The sequence below is a fragment of the Poecilia formosa genome, unplaced genomic scaffold, assembly GCF_000485575.1.
Source record: "Poecilia formosa unplaced genomic scaffold, Poecilia_formosa-5.1.2 Scaffold4, whole genome shotgun sequence".
NCBI lineage: Eukaryota > Metazoa > Chordata > Actinopteri > Cyprinodontiformes > Poeciliidae > Poecilia > Poecilia formosa.
The window spans coordinates 3223704-3243756 of NW_006799943.1; the positions used below are offsets into that span (position 1 = coordinate 3223704).

At 39.1% G+C, this 20053-nt stretch overlaps 1 protein-coding gene and 1 long non-coding RNA gene across 2 annotated transcripts in view; both read left to right on the top strand.

Moving 5' to 3' along the window:
* The window catches only part of LOC107837158 (uncharacterized), a 294598-nt gene that overhangs the window by 28409 nt on the left and 246136 nt on the right, over window positions 1–20053 (top strand). The window lies entirely within an intron of this gene.
* Window positions 8681–19342, top strand: LOC103143630 (uncharacterized). Its single transcript, XM_007560245.2, has 3 exons — window positions 8681–8818; window positions 8915–9016; window positions 12050–19342. The coding sequence occupies exon 3, from the start codon at window positions 12176–12178 to the stop codon at window positions 18266–18268; it is 6093 nt and encodes a 2030-aa protein (XP_007560307.1). The 5' UTR covers window positions 8681–8818; window positions 8915–9016; window positions 12050–12175; the 3' UTR covers window positions 18269–19342.

Consider the following 20053-nt stretch of genomic DNA (forward strand, 5'->3'; position numbering starts at 1 on the left):
TAGTTCATGGTGGTAGAACAGAAACTGTCTGTTTGTAACAAGCCGGACCTGAAAAAGGGGTGTGATTGTCTTTGCAAGCCACTCTATGCACATCAACTTTGTTTATGCTGTCACTACACATTTTGGGATTGTAGTTGAGGTTTTATTTGAGTAGCTGGATATATGCGTTAATGTTCAAGTCTATGCTCTCAGCTCCACTTTCTAATTCAAAAACAACCTCTATAGAAAGTAAAAATGAGAAATTATAAAAACAAAGGCAACGTGTCATTTTCTGTGGAGATAAGAAGATATCTCTGTGAACCAGAACATACACAGGAGGAACTGTTGGTTAGAGACAGAAGTTATCTGGTCGATGGTGGGGTATTTTTAGCAGCAACGGCACACTGTTACCACAGCAACACATGGATTTAGTTGAGAAAAAGTTTACAAGGTGAACTGTTCACCCCGGCAACACTTTTGAACTATATACATAATATGAACTTTGCTCAAACCTTTATTTGAATTGTTAGATTTCACTCTCAAATATGCCTTATTCTGATCAGCAGTTAGCTTGCTGATGATAACTGTTGCTCCAATTCACTATTAATGGATATTCCATACATGCTAATAATCATATTGGAAGCGCTTTATCACCACCTAGTGGTTGGTGTTTTTTCCAAATTCTGCATAAATTCGTTTGTCACTCTACAATCTGTCCCAGAAGCACAATCCATGGAGTTAGCGGATATATTAATTAAAAATATTACTCACTATTAAGACATTTTTACCTAGACAATATTATAATTCCCTCAATGAATAATGACTGTCACAATTTAGTTTGTATAAAAGAAAATGTGTACTGGACTCACTGGACTGCAATGTTTTTACACTGTCAATGCGCCCTCTGGTGGACCAATCATGGACAAGAGAAGACCTTTATTTTTATTATAGCAGATCAACTAAATATGTTAAAGACTATATCCAATATGTTTATGGGAAACACATTTATTTCTCCCTCTTTCCTCACATTTTATCGTACTTGCGTAACTTTTTTTAGGAAATAGCAGTTGGGTGAAATGTGATTGAACTGCTTTTTATTTGTATTAACTTTACACCATATACTGTTTACACTATTACAATGCAATAGAAAAGAAAAAAGAAATAAAAGAATCCTTACGGGAAGTATTTATTTTAGTGCATGCACCAATAAGCTAACAGTATAGATCGTACCGTTAGCTTATTTGCACATGCGCTAATGTCTCAGACCTGTGCTTCTGGGACAGATTGTAAAGTGACTTTGCTAATTTCCACACTAAATATCTACATTACCATCAGTTTTTTTTCCCTCGTATGAAACAATTTTTCCTACTAAAAATATTTTTAAAATAAAATATATTTTAATACTACATGTTGTTCAGCGCTAGCCTAGGAGTTAGCTCATTCTTTGTTGACCCACCTAGCTTCTCTTCGGAATCTCCTCCATCTCCCTTTACGTTCACCAGCAGACAATCTGAAAAACAGATATTTTACTTCATTATTTTCAGCACACAGATGGTGTTCTGCATAAACAGGAAGACTGTAAACCCACAGCTGTTTCTGTTTCTGTTGCTGCGATCAGATAAGGCCAACCTCTACGGTAACACTTGTTTTGCACACCTGCCTGCACTGGGTGATGATTGGGAGGTGCACTGATGCACAAGCAGCACTTTGAAAAGAACATTTCTGGGTCAAAGATTTGTAGCCGTAGATTTTTTTTTTATTATTATTTTAGTCAGGCGTATTCTGAACACTGATCAGCCTGTCTTTCCTTTAGAGCATCACTATTTCCTGTTTTTTTTAACAATCACAACATCTATTGTCTGTCTTCTCTTTGTTCTGCTGAGACAGAACCGGGGCGCTGCTTCCATGCTGCCATGTAGTCTGTGGTTAGAGAGGTAAACCTCTGACTTCTGGCTTCTACCTCAAATACAGTACCTACAGACACATGTGTAGACTACACCTAAGAACGAAATTCAGACCTTAATCAACAACTTCCACATAACTAAGAAAGACATAGATATGCTTATTATGGATCTGTTTAAACCAATTTGAAATGATATTTCATTATTTTTGAAATTCAATGGGGTGGCCAATATTTCTTAAGTGGGGCCATGGCACCCCATGTACCCCTATTCAGGGCACCACTGGTAACACAAAGAGCCTACTGCATGAAATGTTTCTAGATTCAATAGTCAGTCCTTTCGGTTTTTTATGATTTCATGGTCATTGGAATTTATGCAAAATCAACAGATTCCCACATTTTTTGTGCTAATGCATAATTGTAAGCTTATTGCAAATTTTCCTTAAGAAATTGTCAAACACATTGGGTTTAAGTGACTGCTACCTCCCAATATTTGGCAGTATTACTCACTTCTACAACTTTGCTGCCTCAGTCTTACTGAATGTCAAATTATAATCGAGTAACAAAAAGAAGAACTACAACACAAACTTTGCATAATGCCCCAAACAACCAAAAATTGCTGACTTTGCTGAATAAAATTCTGCTTAGGTTGTTTTTTGTATGTGTTTTTATTTTATAAATCTTGAGTGAGTTCTGGTCATCTGTCATTGCTAGTTAATCTAGCTGAGGACACCGAGGGCAGAGGAGGAAAACTAAAATTTATGGCACCCATCAGCCAAGCACTCGGTCCCCCAGCTGTTGGCTCTGGAGCCAAATTAGGTGGAGTGGTGCTGTGGGAACTGCGCTGCTAAAACAGTGCAGAAATGCTCAGTAAGGAGATCTGTCACAGCCCGAACCTCGCCATGCTTCTTACTCTTAATTTTTGCTGTATGAGTCGTTACCGTATGGAAGACACATCAAATCTAAACCACATGAAAGTGAGCGGAAGCAACTTGTTCCTATTTATAAAAAAAATAAAAATCAGTTCAGTCACATCAGCTCGACATGCTGAGTGCCTTCAGAGTGTCGGATAGTTTCCAGTGGCCAGGGTGTGACCTCTTACATAATGGGTCGTGTCGAACAGGGACGCCAAGCAGTCAAACACATTTACTCCCAATGCTTTTGTACTGACCCCTTACACTACATCGCTAATTCACTGTGTTACAAGACGCACCAAGATCTGATTTAACAACAATAGAATAGAAAAACTATTTAATACTAGTTACAGTGTCTGCTGAGCTAGTTGTGTCTTTCAGATGTCAAGTAAACAGCATATAACTGGTACTCTATCGCTTTGGGCTGTTCTAATACATGCTGTGAACTATTGTTCACAGTTTACTTTCTAAAAATGTTACTTATTTTCACGAGCCATGGGATTCAATAAAAAAAAATTATCAAGCTGTGTGCAGGGTGCGTTTGTGCATTGGATTTATGTGTGTTCCAGAAACGGGTTAATACAAAGGTTCCGGCTGGAACCCTTATGTAAAAATTAAAAGTAAAAGCTATTTCCTGTGTGATTTTTTTTTTTTGACATGTTAAAATGTATGAGATAAATTAATCAAAATTAAAGCGTTAAAATCCCTGTCCTAGTTTTCACTCATCTTTTATTGCATTCACTAAAATATTGGTTTAGATAGTTTTCTTAGTAAATGTAATCAATTGAGAACTGCTTTTTGGATTTACTCAAGTTATTTCTGTCTTATTTTACAATTAGTGTGATGATCTGAAACATTTAAGTGTCAAATCCCTCCCCCCAAAAAAAGGAAATCTTTAATGGGGTAAATATTTTTCATTGAGATGGAAAGTATGATGTACAAAATGAAAGAAAAGCTGAACACAAAATAGTGGTGGCAAGCACAGTTAACATAATGTGGTGTTCATTACCCAACATTCAAAACTGTCGTCATTTTGTGGTCGGACCCAAATGAAGGCGGAACAGGCATCTATTGGTGAAGTAAAGTTCTTTTAATAATAATTATGAACTTGTAACTAGACTCACTGGGATCAGGCAAAAGATCAGGCAGGACAAGATAAACCAGGAAATAAAGAGAGAACGGTGGAAATGAACAGAGGAGTCTAGCACAGTGTGACCGAAAGTGAGGAGCTTGATCACTTGACAAACAACTGGTGGCAAATTAGAAACGGGGTGCAGCTGTGAGGTGAGACCAGGCAGGCAGGCTGAGGGGAATGTAAAACTTTAAATCAGCTGGGCAGGAAATGAACAGTAACCAAGAAAAATACAATAAAGGAAGAGAAGGAATAACTAAATATGCAGGAACTAAGGCAAAAACCAGGAAATAACCAAAAATGGACACCTGCAAACAAACCAAAATACTCAAACAACCCACATTGTTCTGTATTTTACAGATAATTTATCCATCAAAATCTCTCGTTATCTTAAGTGTTGTTTTTCACACTTGGTTGAGATAATCTTTTGATCTGGCTGCATCACATGTTTGAAGCTGAAGCCGCTAACTGACTTTGGTTAAAAACAGATCTAAACCTCGTCTAAGTTGTAATTCATTACAACACGTTAACCAAACTACAAAATTATTTTTGTCCATCAAAACTAAATAGTTTTTGTTTAATACATTTAAATAATGTGAGCTTAGATGGCTGCTGTTTTCCTAATATTCATAGCTAACAAACGTACATCAGCTTAGCTGTTCTTTTAGAACCATGTCAGGAACTTTACCCTCCATAGCACCAGTTGCTAACTCGTGACGAAGCAAGTTAAGTTATTTTTAAGTGTGATAAAGATGAAAAGCGGCTTATCACTGCTTAGCCATCATAGTAATAGTTTACAATAATCTTTAAATCTAACCAATATTTTTCTTCTTGGCTAGGCCACTTTTGCAGCGGCCCAGGCGGAGCCATGACTTGAGTCTGTTTGAAAACCTGATGGGAGTTAAGTACTAGTGTGTTGACAAAGAGGCCTTCCAACAGCAAAGTCTTGGAGTTTATCACCAATGGTAAGTCTGTTAAAAACCAGTTGAAGGTCAGTAACTATTGAGGAGGGTATAAATGCTTTTTGACATGTCTGTTTTTAAACACACAGAAACACTTGAGGTACTTTGTAAAAAATACCTATGAATAAAAAATTCTAGAATTGTAACATGGAAGTAAAAAGACTTCTGGTATTGATGATTTACCACAAAAATACAATGAACCTTAGTGTGTGACTGACACACCAACCTACATTTTACCTTATGAATATTACCACGTTTATCCTAGTATTGTGTGGAATATATCAAATAAAATCATTATTAAAGTGCTCAGTCCTTCTGGCAACCAACAATATGCTAATGCTAACCAGAGACCACCTAACACATTTTATTTTGGTGATATTTTCTTTCTGCTAGCCTTTCTATCTCGGAGTACAGACCTTAATAGAGTTTACGTCAGTGTCAAAGAAGAGTTCCTCCTTTTCTGTTGGAGGGTTTTTAGTGTGTATCTTAGCTGGTCGTTACAAGTTTCTAAAATAATTCAAATCCAATCTGTTGCAAAAAGACATAATTTGCAATTCAAGGTTCTAATTTAGCCGCGTCTCCAAGTTACTTCTAGACTCTTGACAAGATTCTTGACTTGTCAGGGTGACTCGCCAATTTGTAGTTTTGTTTTGTTTTGTGTTCTAAAAGTGTTGCAGCTTTTTCACCAGAGGAAAACGAAGCGTCCGTTATACTCACCAGTAATCAGGAAAGCTTTGATTACGGCTGGCATGCACCTAGGGAACTGATCTGTCCTCATCTCCGGGTGTTTCTGCTGCGCTTAGTGACTTCTCAAACAGCTCTGACACTTTCTTACAAAAGACTTGCAGCTTCCTGTGTTTTGTGGTTTCAAAGCTTTGCTGATTAAATGATTATGTCCTAAACTCTGCGCTCAGCGTACAATATTTTCTCTATATCTTCACTTATGCAGCATGTGGACAGATGTGGGTTTTAACCACAGTGCTTCGAAAAAGTATTTACTCATTTCAAGCGTCTTCTGTTTTTGACATTTTTTCACTCAAATGTTTCAGATCGTCCAAAAAGAAAAAAAGAAAAATCAACCACTACAAAAACAATGTCATGACTGCACAGGTACTGCAGTAAACTATTGGTATGGAAATCAAACACAACTTTCCAAATAATCTTAATCAGCTAAATCATCATTTAGTGTTTACTTTTTCCCATGTAGAGCCAATTTAGTTTCATTTGGAATTTTTTTCTGTTAATAAATTAAATCATCATTTGTAAACTGCGAATTGTATTTACTCTTTATCTTTGTCTAATATCAAAATTGGGTTGAAACATTAAACTAGCAAAACTAGGGCTCAATTTCATATTTTTAGTAAATAAAGATGCAGGGTTTATAATTAATCGCAATTACATGCATTTTAATAGAAAACCATGATAAAAAAAAATCAACAAACCCCCTTTGCTGCTAAATTATTTAATAAATCAACATATGAGCTCAACAACAAATATATTTATTGTTTTTAATGTTATTTAGGTTATTCAACCATAAGATCAGTGGAAAGAATACCCTTTCATCTTTCAAGTTTTTCTGAGCTGCTGAAAATTAAGATTACATTACATCATACCAATAAGAAAAACTGCAGTAGGTAACTTGTGAAAAATAGCCTTTTTTTTTTCTTTTTTTTTACATATTTGTTGAAACTGTGTAACAGAATGTTATAAGATAGATATGTGAAAAAATTTCAGCTGCTTTACCTTCAGCCAGTGCTCCTTTTGGTAATGAGAAACAACCAATCAGAGCCTGGAGGCGGGTCTTAGAGCTGTCAGTCACAATCTCATGTGGCGCTGCTCATCCTCCCTCCCCCACAACTTCCTGCAACAGCAAGTTGTTTCTCCACTATCAGAGCATTTAGCAGTGCATACATGTGGTTGATTGGCAGCGCTAAAACCCTCCTCATGGCTCTGATTGGCTGTTTTTGCTCTGGAGCGGTGCATTTTTCCAGATGCAGCCCAAGGTTAGAGAACAACTTTTTCACAGATTATCTGCCTCATAGTAAACTGTGACAATATGGAGACAGTTTTAATAGAGATGTAAAAAAAAAAATTCTATTCATGTTTTTTTACACATCTATAAAAGTTGCATTCTGCAGCTTTAAATCTCATTTTCGAAAGCGTATTTTAATCTGATAAACGAACCTTGATCTTTGCTAGCTGCCTCATCAGCTTTGGTTAGTTTCAATTATTGCAAACTCCAGACACAGCAGTACAAACTAACTTCCTTTACAAATGCTGAACACCAGCAACGCGAGTTACTTCAACAAAGAAGATAGCATCTGTACTACATCACTAAGGTCCTCATTCACAAGGTTCACACGGTTTCACTTCTACACTGACCTACTTCTTCACACTTTAACTTCACAGAACATCGTCGTCTATTTAGTCCATGACAAAAAGGGGAAGTCCGCTGTCCAGTTGATGGCAAATCAAAAACACACACAGCGCCCTGCAAAAGTATTTACACCTTTTAATTCTTTTCACACTTTGTCTTGTTGGAACCGCGACCTTCGATGTGTTTTATTGGGATTTTATCTGACATAGCAATAAACATTAGCATATAATTGTGAAGAGAAAAGAATCTAGCCTGGTTTTCTAGATTTTGTGCAAATGACCATCTCATGGATTTGTATTCACCTTTTTTTCTTATTTTTACATCTGGAGACGGAATTTTTTTTTGCCCAAGCTTGGATGAAGTGTTTAAAGTCAGACTATCAGTTGGATTTCAGTCTGGACTTTGCCTGGGTCACTCTAATACATGATTGTGCTTCAGTCCAAACCTCCTCCACCACTTACCGTAAAACTGCATTATTTACTATTCGATGTTTTGATAGTTTTTATGGCTACACAGTGGTTTTTCATGGAAGTTTTTACAGGAAGCATAAGTTTGTGAAACTGCTGTACATGTGATAAGAAAATGTGCAGTCGTCATTACAAGGACAGATGCATAGAAATGTTAGTTTATTTAATGGCTTATGGGAAAAACCTGAAGACCATTTTGCGTATCATTTTACTGAGGTTGAAGCAACATTCGTAGTGTTTGCACATTAATAATGTGGGAAAAGTGGGAAAAATAACTTAATTGGCTTTAATAAACAGAGCTGCTAATAGCTTCAACACTTGCATGGAGCCACACAGTAGAGCTTGGAGAAATAAAAACATCTCTGCTTTCGGAATGCGCAGAGATGATCCGTTACATAAATCACATATATTATCCTTCCACGAGGCACAATAAGTCAACACAACACCCCTCCTAAGTTTCAGCATAATCACACAGCAACAACAGCTGCATCAGTCCTAAAACTAGACAACCCGGTCACACGTTTCCACATCACGGCCTTGTAAACAGAGCTTGAGCAACAAGAATGAGTCCAGCCCTGCCTTGGTCATGCCAGTCAGCAGACGTTTGCACCCAGCAAGCCTAATCTGGACTTTTGTGAGGCAATATGCAATATCAAACACTCGTTTCTTTGAGTGACTCAGGCAATAGAAGTTGGCAGCTAAATATAAGCCAGTGTAACCAGCTAAGTTCACCCACCAGCCACTATATATTGTCCAAACTAGTCATTCCCTCTTCTTCTATGACAAGTCTTGTTTTCAAAGGTACCAGACAGTAACGAGAAGATCAATACAAGAACCAATCAGATCTGAATGCTCAGTTACAAAAATAACCAATGACAGTGTCCATTTCATGGCGGCTGGCCCGTCTTACCCTGCCACTCGACACCTACTGGTTATTCCAATGAGAGGCATCAAGCTGGGTCCTGTGTTGCTGCTCAGTTTGGCCACGCTGACTTGTGCGTCTATTTTGGTACCTTGTGAGCTCGCGCTGAGCAGGCCGGCCACACCAGCACATTTGAACATGGATCCAGGGGCTTGACTCACTGAGGTGAGTTTTCTTTGTCCTAGATCTTAAACACGTAACTTGAGAAAAAAAAAAAAAAAGTTAGTGATGAGGAATTACTAACTGGAAAATTGGCTACAGGTGCTGCTCTGGATTGCTGGACTTAACTCTGGGGATTTGTTCTTAACCGTACATTAGTGTGGGTAGACCTCTTGCTGCGAGCATGACACACCCATCACCAAGGTAAGGAAGGACTAAAATTAAATGATTTAAAATGTGATAAATGGCCGACACTGAACGTTTCATAGTGTTTTGGCTAATCACTCATGTGTTTTCTTACTTTTAAACCACTAAACGGACATGTTGTCTTATTCATTTCACCCATAATGTAATATCTACAATGAAAAACAATATCTACGCTTTATAGTTTGAGTCTTTGTACAGTACAGTTAGTTTGGCTATCTCAATTTGTGAGTATAAATACACAAGCAGATGCTGGGAAAGTACCGTGGCTGCTAACTGATATCTAGTTATGAGAGGTGGAAGATTGCTGGCAACCAAGAGGTCCTAGAAAGCCAAAGTATTCAGAAAGTCTGGCCCTAGATACAGTAAAGTCAATAAGGTCTTGAGACTTTTACCTGGCAAATTGAACTGTCTGGATATTATGAAAAAAGACATTAGTACTGTAATAGTTCTCTTAACCGAGTTTGTAGAAATGTGTAGAAATCCCCAGAGTGGTGGAAAGCTAACTGCTGGCTAAATGGACAATATGTTTGAGCGATTAAAACAAATTTTAGTGATTAAAACTAAGTTAAAAATGTTTATGGGATGCACTTCCATTTTATTTAAATCAAGTTACTACAATCTAACAAGAGACTGTTAAATTGTTTGCTATTCAGGGCAAAACACTTCAGAGCCATGACGAGCTAACTGCTAGCTTAATTGACACTGTTTGATCTCATTTCAGCAATAAAAACAACTAACATTATACTTTTATCTCCATGGGGTACACTGTATATTATCAAACAATAAATCACTAATATTTAAAAAGAAACCATTAAGTCTGTGTCAGTTTTCTCAGGTAAACAACTTCAGAGCAATGGAAAGTTTACTGGTAGTTATGGAAGCTAATTTTAGCAATTGATGCAGCTCAAATTGAAAATGCTTATCTCTATTGGGCCCAATGCTATATTATTGAATACAATGCAATGTTACACATAGAATCTGTCTTAGCAGTATTGCAGAAGCTAACATTTACAGTCTTCTTTATTTTCACTCCAGAGTAGTAGTCCTAAGGTAAATAAATAACTCCCAAAACGTCAGCCAGTGGTATGTCAAATAGCATTACGCCGCGGTATTTTAGCTTCCCAAGCTGCATTTCCTCTCAAAACTTTTAGATATGTTCTTAGACAAAATATTAGGTGCATTTCTCATGAATAAATTAGTAAATTACTATTACACCTATTTATTATAGGTGATTTTTCACCTATTTGCTGAAAAATCAGCAAATAGGTGAATCCATGAATACTAATATGCAAATTGGCAGGGGTCTACTGTAACTACAAATTAACAAAAGGCTTTTGCTAAGTTTGCTGCTTTTTTTCTCAGCTAAACAACTGCAGAGTGTTTGAAGGCTAAACACTAGTCAGTTAGTTATTTCAAACGACTTAACTGAAAATGTTTAAATCCATCGCTTGCAGGACAGTTATAATGGGTATGAAATGTAAACCTTCACAGGAGACTGTTAAGGTTATTCCAGGTTTTTTTTTTTTTTTTTTTGGTGTTTTTTTTTTTCAACCGAATAGGTTCCATGCAACTACAGTTCTGTTAGTTTGGATTGCTGGATGTATCCAACTGTGATTTAGTGTTGATAGCTTCCAAACAATATTGGTGCAATATTGTTAATATAGCAATGTCCATTAAGGGTATAAACCTCTAAAGTTTTTCCATTTCAGTTGATAAAATCAACTAGTCTGTCTTTATTAGCAGCCTTCCATCATTTGTTCAGCTGCAAAAAGTACGACAAATAAGAGTTGAATGGCAGAGCTATAGGAATTTTCGGTTAAGATTTTCCGAAGGCTACATTTTTGAAAAAAAAAAAAAAAGTTAGTTTCCCGATGACTCAATGATTTATCTACTTTTCTACAAACTCACTGCCCCCTAAAAACACGTCTTCATACTTTAGGTTAGGGAACAACTCGACAGAAATTCACTTTGAATAAATCTGAGCATGTCCTTAGTTATTTACAAAGGAAAGTATATATTCAACAGTAATTTGTCTTCATCACCCACCTTTCATCAGGCCATCCATCAAAGTGAATGTGAACATTTCTAGACATAATGCTTTTGTTTTCTTCTGTTTCATTATATTTCAAACAGCAAGATTCACTATTCATTTGGTCAAAGTCATTTTTTTTTAAGAGATGTTTGCATGAGTGGTTGAAGCCTCAGGTTTTATGTGAGTGGCAGACTCTCAGGTCAGGAGGTATAAATGGGTTACTGAACTATTCTGAGAACTCAGGGTAGCTAGAGTGAGATACAGTAGAGCAGCTGTTGCTGAGGTAGACCGAGATTTGTAATTGATTGTGTCTCATTTCCTGTGCCACATGCTACAGCTTAACTGCTGGACATTTTAATAGTTTTGCATTTGTTTGCAATAATCCAGATGTTAGCTTCTCAGACTTAAACCTTCCTGATAAAATAGAATCGTACATATGGGAAGCAGTTGTTTTTTTTTTAGAAATGATATGGGCCAAGTTCATTTATTTATTTATTTTAATTTTACCTGTAAATGGAGCAAAACTATATTTCTTTGAGTGAAACAGCAGTGCAGTTGGTGCTAACAGCTTGAAGCACACATTGCTTAAAATAGTCAAGTGCATGCTCTGAAGTGTTTGTCTGCTGCCTGCATAGCTCCAGCTTGGTCCAGGCCACCACATGCTGTGTACATAAAGGTTATTAGTGCAACGGCAGCTTAAATCCCTTTAGATTCATTCAAAATATTAAGATCAGGCATAGCATTATGACCAGTGATCGACTACAGGCTCCTGGATGCATGTGGGAAGCAAACAATGGTGCATTAATGTGGATATATTTGTAAAAAAAAGTTTTGGTGCACAATGCATTGCAGTTTGATGGAGCATAGCCAGAGATTAGTTAATACTAGTCATAATGTAATGCTCGATTGGTTCATTACATGAGTTTTTCGAGGTTCTAACTGCTTACCCTGTAATATGCATTGCCTTACTGACATTGCTTATTGTGACATCTTTGTAGGTGAAGGACAGATCCCAAGAGTTCACTGATGTTGGTGTGAGTTGAGGGGAAAGACCCACTGAGCTGCAGCAGCAACACAGGACACAAGACTGGTGATGAAAAAATAGCAAGAAACTTGCTGACACCATGAGTTGCGTGGAAAAGCGACACATAAACCACCGGATGGGAAGCATGCTACACCATCGCTTCCCCAACGGCTTCACGGACTTGTTTATGGACGAGACGGATCGAGAGGTCAGCACCCTGACCGACAGGGCCTTCCGTAGTCTCTGCGTCGGGGACGATGCAGTGTACAACGACGAATTTTTGTATGGATACTCGCCGTACAGCTGCCTCAAGCCTTTAGCAGGGGAGCCCTTTAAAAAGAACCCACATAAGGAATCTAAAAAAGCAGGACAACACAAACAGGATAAAGACGATGCTCAGCCCTGCAAACAGCAACAGCAGGATGACATATCCCACATGTCATCCTTCCTCAAGGTGCTAAGCATCACAGAGGAAAGGAATGGAGGAATGACGGACTCTAATGGTGAATCGTGGGATAAATCGGCACTTCGCAGCATAGAAAGAGAGCTTTCAGAATTCTCCTCTGACTATCACACTAGTATCACCAATAGACATTATGAGAACAATAAGTCTGGTTGTGGCTCTTCTAATAAAAAATGCAAGGATGTCAATCTTCCATCTGGGAATCTGACAAAGATTAAAAATGCTAAATCCACAGCAAAGCTTAGAAAACTGAACATAAAAAATTTTTTCCTCCACAGCGAGTTTAGTCCTTTCCAAACATGGACAGATTTGAACCGGTACCCCTTTGGCCAAGACGGCACAGTCACCGATATTCTCTGTGCTGACAATGTTCCTAAGTGGTACGACTTGCCCTTTTATAAGGAGCTGACTGAGGCACATACATCAGAGATGTTGCATACGGAGGAGGTACAGTCATGCCAGAAAGTAAGAGTTGAGCTATCCACCGCCAAAGTTCCTGAACCCAGCCCAGCCCCTCCTCCACCAAAAGTCATGCCAAAGCCTGCGGCCCCTCTGGCTGAGAAGAGGTGCTCCTCAGATGGAGGGGATAAGACTGCTGCCCCATGGAGACGCAATGGCCCCAGGGCAAAAAGTGTGATCCCAGCAAATCAACTTCGAAAACCACCTCAAGAAAGTAATTCAAAACCGATGGATGAAAACATTTTGGTGGTCAAAAAGGACATTGAATCTGTGGAAGTGAAGGCAGTTCAGGAAGCAAGCTCTTCAGCCTCTACACCATTTAGCATCTCCCAGCTGATGACTCCCGTCATTCCTTCCAGACAGCCAACAGAAACTTCAGAAATCCTCCAGGCAGTTCTCTCACCCTCTGTCCTCGACCTTCTGAGCAGACCTCACTCCGAGGCCAAAGTGACTCCTGAACCTCCGGTCAAGCGAGAAACCTACAAATCGCTCGCATCGAGCATCCTCTTCAACTTGAAGGACAACAGGAAGAGGGTGAAGAGTCGATACAGCCCACATAAATTCAAAACTCTGGAGCTTTCTGAAGGTGGCGTCCAATCTCCTCCCTCAGATAATGCGAATCATCCTCCTTCTGAGGGCAGTGGCTCTGGCTTAAGTACACCGGCCAAAGATGGGCAGACAGTTAGCGGCCCTGTTTTGGAACATATTGTATCCCCATCAAATGTTGAATTTACAGGGCATTGCAATGACAAGCCTTTATCAGATGACTATTTGTTGGCAAATTTACTGCAGACTAAATGTGATGCTGACAATAGCAATCTTGGAGAGGAGAACTCCATTTCATCATTTCTGTCCTCAAAGAAGAACAAGAGTCCAATGGCAAAAAAGCAAAACTATCCATCCCTGAATTTGTACAAGAAAGCCAATCCTGTTGACAGTGATCTGAAATATCTGCAAGTACCCCCAAGCAACAACGCTTCGATTAACGCTGATTTAATGATTAATGCAAAAAACAGAGAGCTTTCTCCAAATGCACTGCCAACAAACACAGGGCTTTCACCAAGTACTTTAAATGTCATCAAAGATTATTCACCCACAATTTCACCCCACATACTGGAGAGAGGGGGGCTATCATCAGGGGAGAAAACACAGCCAAATGTCCCAGAGAAAACTGAATGGCCAGTGAAAGATACAAAGGACTTTGCAGTTCAGCTGGCTTCACAGGAAGACGACACAGGTGGTCAAACCATTAGTACAACAAATGTAATCAGAGCCGCAAAGGAAGCAATTAATGCAGCCAAAAATAAAGCTCGATCAGCAAGTCATTCAGACAGCAACAGCAAGCAGATACCAGACGCAGATGTAATGAGGCAGAAGGAAAGGGATCAGAGAGTTTCTAAAGAGCCCTTTGAAAGCAGGAGGGATAGTTTGGTAACAGAAAACAACTATGGGTTATTGCTAAATGAACCATCTGATACAACACTGGTTAGCAAAAGTAGCAATATAAGCAAAGAGCCTCCACCAGTACCAAAAAGAACTTTTACTAAATCAGATCTGCAGCTCTGCTTGTCTCCTGACAAGCAGCGAAGACGTTATGCTGACAAAGCCTCTAATAGTGATTTGGTAGATGCAAAACCAGATTTACCAAATAAAGAACATGAACCTGTCCATAAACAAGGCAAACCTAAGCATGTCTTCTCATCCAGACAGAACAATTTTATCAAACATCAGAGATGCACATTGACAGATGATGAGCAAGCAAAGGAGAGCAACTTGAACGTGAATGCGAAAATGGAGGCGGATGTCGAAGTAAAGTCAGTAGGAGACATAAGAGATAGCGAGCATATTTTTAACGATTTGCAGGCTTTGAAGGAGCTGGAAAGAGCACGACTTGGTGATCGCATGCTTGAGAATGTGAAGAACAAACAGGAGGTTTTTAACATTGAGGAGGAGGCAAAGGTTAAAAACAACTTGATCTCCAGGGAGCTTCGTAACATTAAGAGAGGTATGCTATCGATGAGAGGAAACACGTCGGCTAAGAGAAAAATATTTGCAGAGAAGGAGCAGAGCAAGCAGGAGGTCTTCACAAAGGTAGACAGTAACGTTGTTGTGAACAAAGCACTTGTAAATAATAATTATGACAAAGCTAAAATGGCACTTGAGGAGATTATCTCAGAGCGGGAGAGAAGGAATAAATTTACAGAGCAGGAGGCAGTTGTAGCATCTGAAAACAACATTCTAGATGAAGGTTGTGAAACATGGTTACAGGACGGTAAAGCTTGTAAAGACTATATGACTAGACCAAGAGAAGAAAAGAATAACAGCACTTCTCCACTTCAGGAGAAAAACAGAAAACAGAGATTAGGGGACTTAAGAGTAACAAGCCAACCTAGACCTGCTGAGACCCTCGGAAGTAGGGAAGCTCTACCGGATGTGAACAAAGCAGGAAATGAGCAACATTTACGCCTAAAAGTTAAAGATAAAGATGTTGGGGAAAGGTTAGTTGATAATCATGCTCATAATTGCAATGTCAGTTTACCAGAAACGGCAGGGCAGGTGTATAAAGACGGCAAGGTATACTTGATAAATGAAAGGAAAGACAAAGATTTAAATGTTCCTCCTGTTCCACCAAGGAGCAAAAAAGGAGTAAGTAGAGGAGATGGGAGGACAACAAGTGACAAAGATCTGCTGGGTGGCTATGATAAAAATGAAAATTTTGAAAGGAGTGAAGAGCAATCATGTGACATCAAGACAGGCCCTAAAATATATGTAAGTGCAGATACTGAGGAAGCTCTACCTAGTCAGAGAGAAACCTCTTTAAAAGAGATGGAGGATGAGGTAAAAAACACTGCAGCAGTGGCATTTACATATGGGTTAGTTAACAATTCAGTGATTAACACTAGTCCAAAAAGAGAAGTCACAGCTGGAAGTCATGCTAACGCTCAGGAATCCTGCAAGGTGAAACGAAAAGCCCCCTTGAAACCAGACCATTTAATAAAACAAGATGACGATCTGATCAAGAACTTCAAGCCAGATGAACATTTCAAAATAATTAGTGAGGATGTAACAATAGATGCAGAAGAACTTGGTGAAATCCCCAGAAACATTGTATCGCCGTTGCTGCTGATAAAAGGTGTCATTGTTGCACAGAGCCCACCTGATCAAGCGAGCTTGTCCTCCAAATCCTCCTACTTCTCTGTGGAAAGTACTCTGCACAGAACCACAGAGACTGAGTCAAATGTCTTCCACTCTTTGGAGAACTCACCAGCTGAGGTGGAGGAGGTGATTGAACTGGGACAACGAAGCAATTCAAATGGAGGTGGGGTGGGTTACTGTTGCTTAAGCGATCACGAAAGCGAGCTGGAAGGCATGAATAAACGGTTAAAGTCCACACAAAACCAACCAGAGCTACAGCATATGGATAGCATGGATACAAACATTGTTATCACAGATGAAAGACTTGGCAATGAAGAAAGCAATTCAACTACATCATCTTCCAGTACTTTTTCTCCAACTTTGGGAATCCCGGCCTTGTTCAAAGTCAAAGACAACAGTTTTAATAGCAAGACAAAGAAACCTGTACTACCCTGGTCTCCAAGAGGTATTAACAGTGTATCAGACAAAATAGACAAAGAGTTAAACCAGTCAAGGGAAAACCCTGAGCTCTCACTGGTAAATGACATTTCTACCAACAATATCATCATAACTCCACCTGAAGACTTTAAACCTATAGAGATTTCAGCAAGCAAATCACCACAGTTCTTGACGGTGTCCTCAGATATCCGAAACGAAAGCCCCAGGACATCCCAAGTTGGGAATTCTCTACTTGTCCCACAGGAAGAAGAAAGGTTTTCCAGGGTGACCCCATCATCTGAAGATATTGAGAGTTTACCAACTAGTACTGCTGACCCAACTGATGATGCAGTGACAAATGCTAAAGTTCTTGAAGAGAGTGAAATGACAAAGAATATTGGTGAGCAATCAGGATTCATTTCCAGTGGTAATGACAGTCAGACTGGGCTGCCCAAACCTCCAGCAGTCTTGCCAAAATCTGAAAAAGCGGTTCAAAAAGCTATTAAACTAACAAACAGAAGGATGAAGAAGGAAGAGTCCCAGAAATCATCACAAAAGTCATCTCAAAGCAGCGGCAAACACAAAGCTGAAAAGGTTAGGAGTGATAAATCGGAGCACAAAAGCAGTGGCAATGCTAAAACTGGCAGGAGTAGTGAGAAAAAGCACAAAGATGGCAGTCATCATAATTCAAATAACCACAGAAATGACAGCAATCCCCAGCGTGAATCCCACAATGAGAACCACAATCAAAACAAAGTAGAAACAAACAACAGGACTCGGAGGCAGAGTCGGGATTCAGTGGAAGGCAACAGCCAAAGAACTGATGAACGACCCAATCTAGCATCGGAAAGACAAGGTCGGAGCACCATCAGACATCCTCGAGAGAAGCCAGAACACAGAGATTACAGCAGTGACAGCGTCATCAGTAATGTGCCGGTGTACAAAGCTCACATCGGTGACAGGCCCGTGTCAGACAGGCCTTTCAATCGATCACAGAGCATTGATAGGTACCTGGGAGGTAAAGTAGAGCGTAGGCTTAGTGCTGATATCCCAGCCAGCGAAAAGCTTGAACCCAGGACTCAGCGCATTGAGAAATCCATCATGCATGAGCTTCAACAGAGAGGCAGAGCTGCCGACAAGCAGAGCAGAGGTGTCCCCCTGAGGAGAAGTCAAAGTATTGATGCATACAGCACTGAGATTCCGCCTCTGTCCCGCCAGTCAAGCCAAACCAGCCAGTTTTCTCGTCAGTCTAGCATGGAACACGCCATTCTCACGCAGTCCATCCCTATGACCCAACGAAAGCTCCTTCAGGATCCAAACTCAGGGCAGTACTTCTTTGTTGACCTGCCAGTACAAGTCAAGACGAAAACCTTCTTTGATCCTGGTACAGGAAGCTATGTACAGCTGCCAGTCCAGCCACCAGATGGTGGTGTTCCTCAAGCGCCCCATGTAGAGGTCCTGACTTCACCACTGGTCGTTTACCACAGCTTCGTGCCAGTTCCTCTGTCCCCCATGGCTCCGAAAGCCAATGTCCAAGCAACTCTTGTGGAACCAAATGGGTTAGAGCAGAGGCACCAGGAAAGGGGAAGGAAAATGCATATTAAAGAGGGACATCCATACCTAGAGTCAGCCTATGGTCAACAGGAACTGATGTTAGGGGAGTTCTTGGGGACAGAAGAGCTGGACTGTCCCTGCTGATGTGCCCGTTGTTTCACTTCATCGTGGTGTTTGTTGCATTCTAGGAGTTATTCTTGTGATGTTCTGTCATGGTTTAACCTTTTTCAACTGATCTTAACTTCTTTTACTTTAGGTTTCCTACAGTTTCCAGATGTTTTCTCCCCAATTTTTAAAAAATATTTCAGTTGTAATTTGCCTAAAAACACCACAAAAATGAGCCTTCAAATCCAAAGCACACCACCAATGCAGTGTTACAATGCCAGTTATTCACCCATGAATGTTCTTGGAGCATTCATGGAGGAATAAATGCTAATGGTATGAACTTTTTATGCTCGTGTCTTTGTACTTTGACTTTGGTTGACCTGAATTTTTGCTAATGCAGGACAGAATGTGTCCTGGCTTTCTGACTGCACCTCAGCCTCTGCAGCACTTGTATAGAGGAGTGAGTCTGAGTCAAGTACATATTTAGAAGAAATAACAATTTTTGGATCGCTCGTTTCTGTTTGCGAATGTAAAAATATAAATTCATGTTGAAATGAGCAGCATCTGATAAGGAAAAACCGACACATTGATGTAAATATATTGCCGTTTAAACAGAGAAGACATGCTTTAAGGCGAGATGTTTATATTTTGTAAATGCTGAAAGTTTGTACTACACTACAGAAGTAGTAATAAATTGTCACTTATTTTCAGGTGTAGTGGGTTTTGTTTTCTTATGTGGTAATTCTGTTGCCTTTCTATTTTCGCCTGATAAGTTAAAACCCTTTACCATTAAACTTACTTGAATCCATTCAACACTTAAAATAGCAATACAAAATGTTCATGCTGCTGATTTTGACTGTTAACATCCACACAATAACACTTTGTAAGACATTTTGCGTGTGTTTAATTAGCCATCTGCTGAATGTGTTTCGAACGCCACAAATTCCAGTTGTTATTGGAAAAGTTTGAACTTTGCATTCACGGATTGTTTTTCAGATGTGCAGAAGAATTGGTGCAAGTTTTTTTTGCATTTGCATTTTTCTCAGCTAGTCGAGCAGAGCTGTCTTGTGTCTGTGATCCATTCCAATGAAATAAACAACTGTTTTCAACAGAGTTCAGCTGGACTCTTTATTTCACTACAAATACTATTCTTTATCTTTTTTTTATCATAAGAAATTAACTGAAAGTAATGGCAAATGTTTTTGGTTTTCAAGTTTCAATTCTGAGAAAATCCACAATTTTGCTTCTTCTTCTTACGTTTTTATTACTTTTTTTGCAATAGCATCAGTTAAATTTTAGAAATTTAGAAAATTTTCACTGAACAAGTGCCATATTTTTGACATGGGGACAAATATGGGCTTGTCCTTCAGGCTTCTGCTTTGTGTGTTGTAATGTACAGGTGTTCAAGGTATGACTCTACAATGCCACCTACTGTCCACAATGTGCAAAGACTCCAACTCTCCTAAATACAAAACCAGACACGTTGGGAATTAAAACTACATAGTAATCAATGTCTTTCCATGCAACATCAAATGCGATCTGTAACGACTAAAACGGTGCACCATAAGTCAGCTTTGATTGATGATTATTCATTTTTAGTTCTAAAACAATACAAAAGGAAAACAGCCACTTCTTTAAAGTTATGCTGACAGGGAATTAGATCTATAAACAATGTTTAAATGCATAACATGATAAACGTGAAGCTGTTGCTGAAATGTTCTTCATACTCCTACAGATGTAACAATTAAATGCTTCCCAAACTGTCAAACTGTAATTCCAATTTAAGATAACAGAACTATTATTTTATGTACATTAAATAATTTA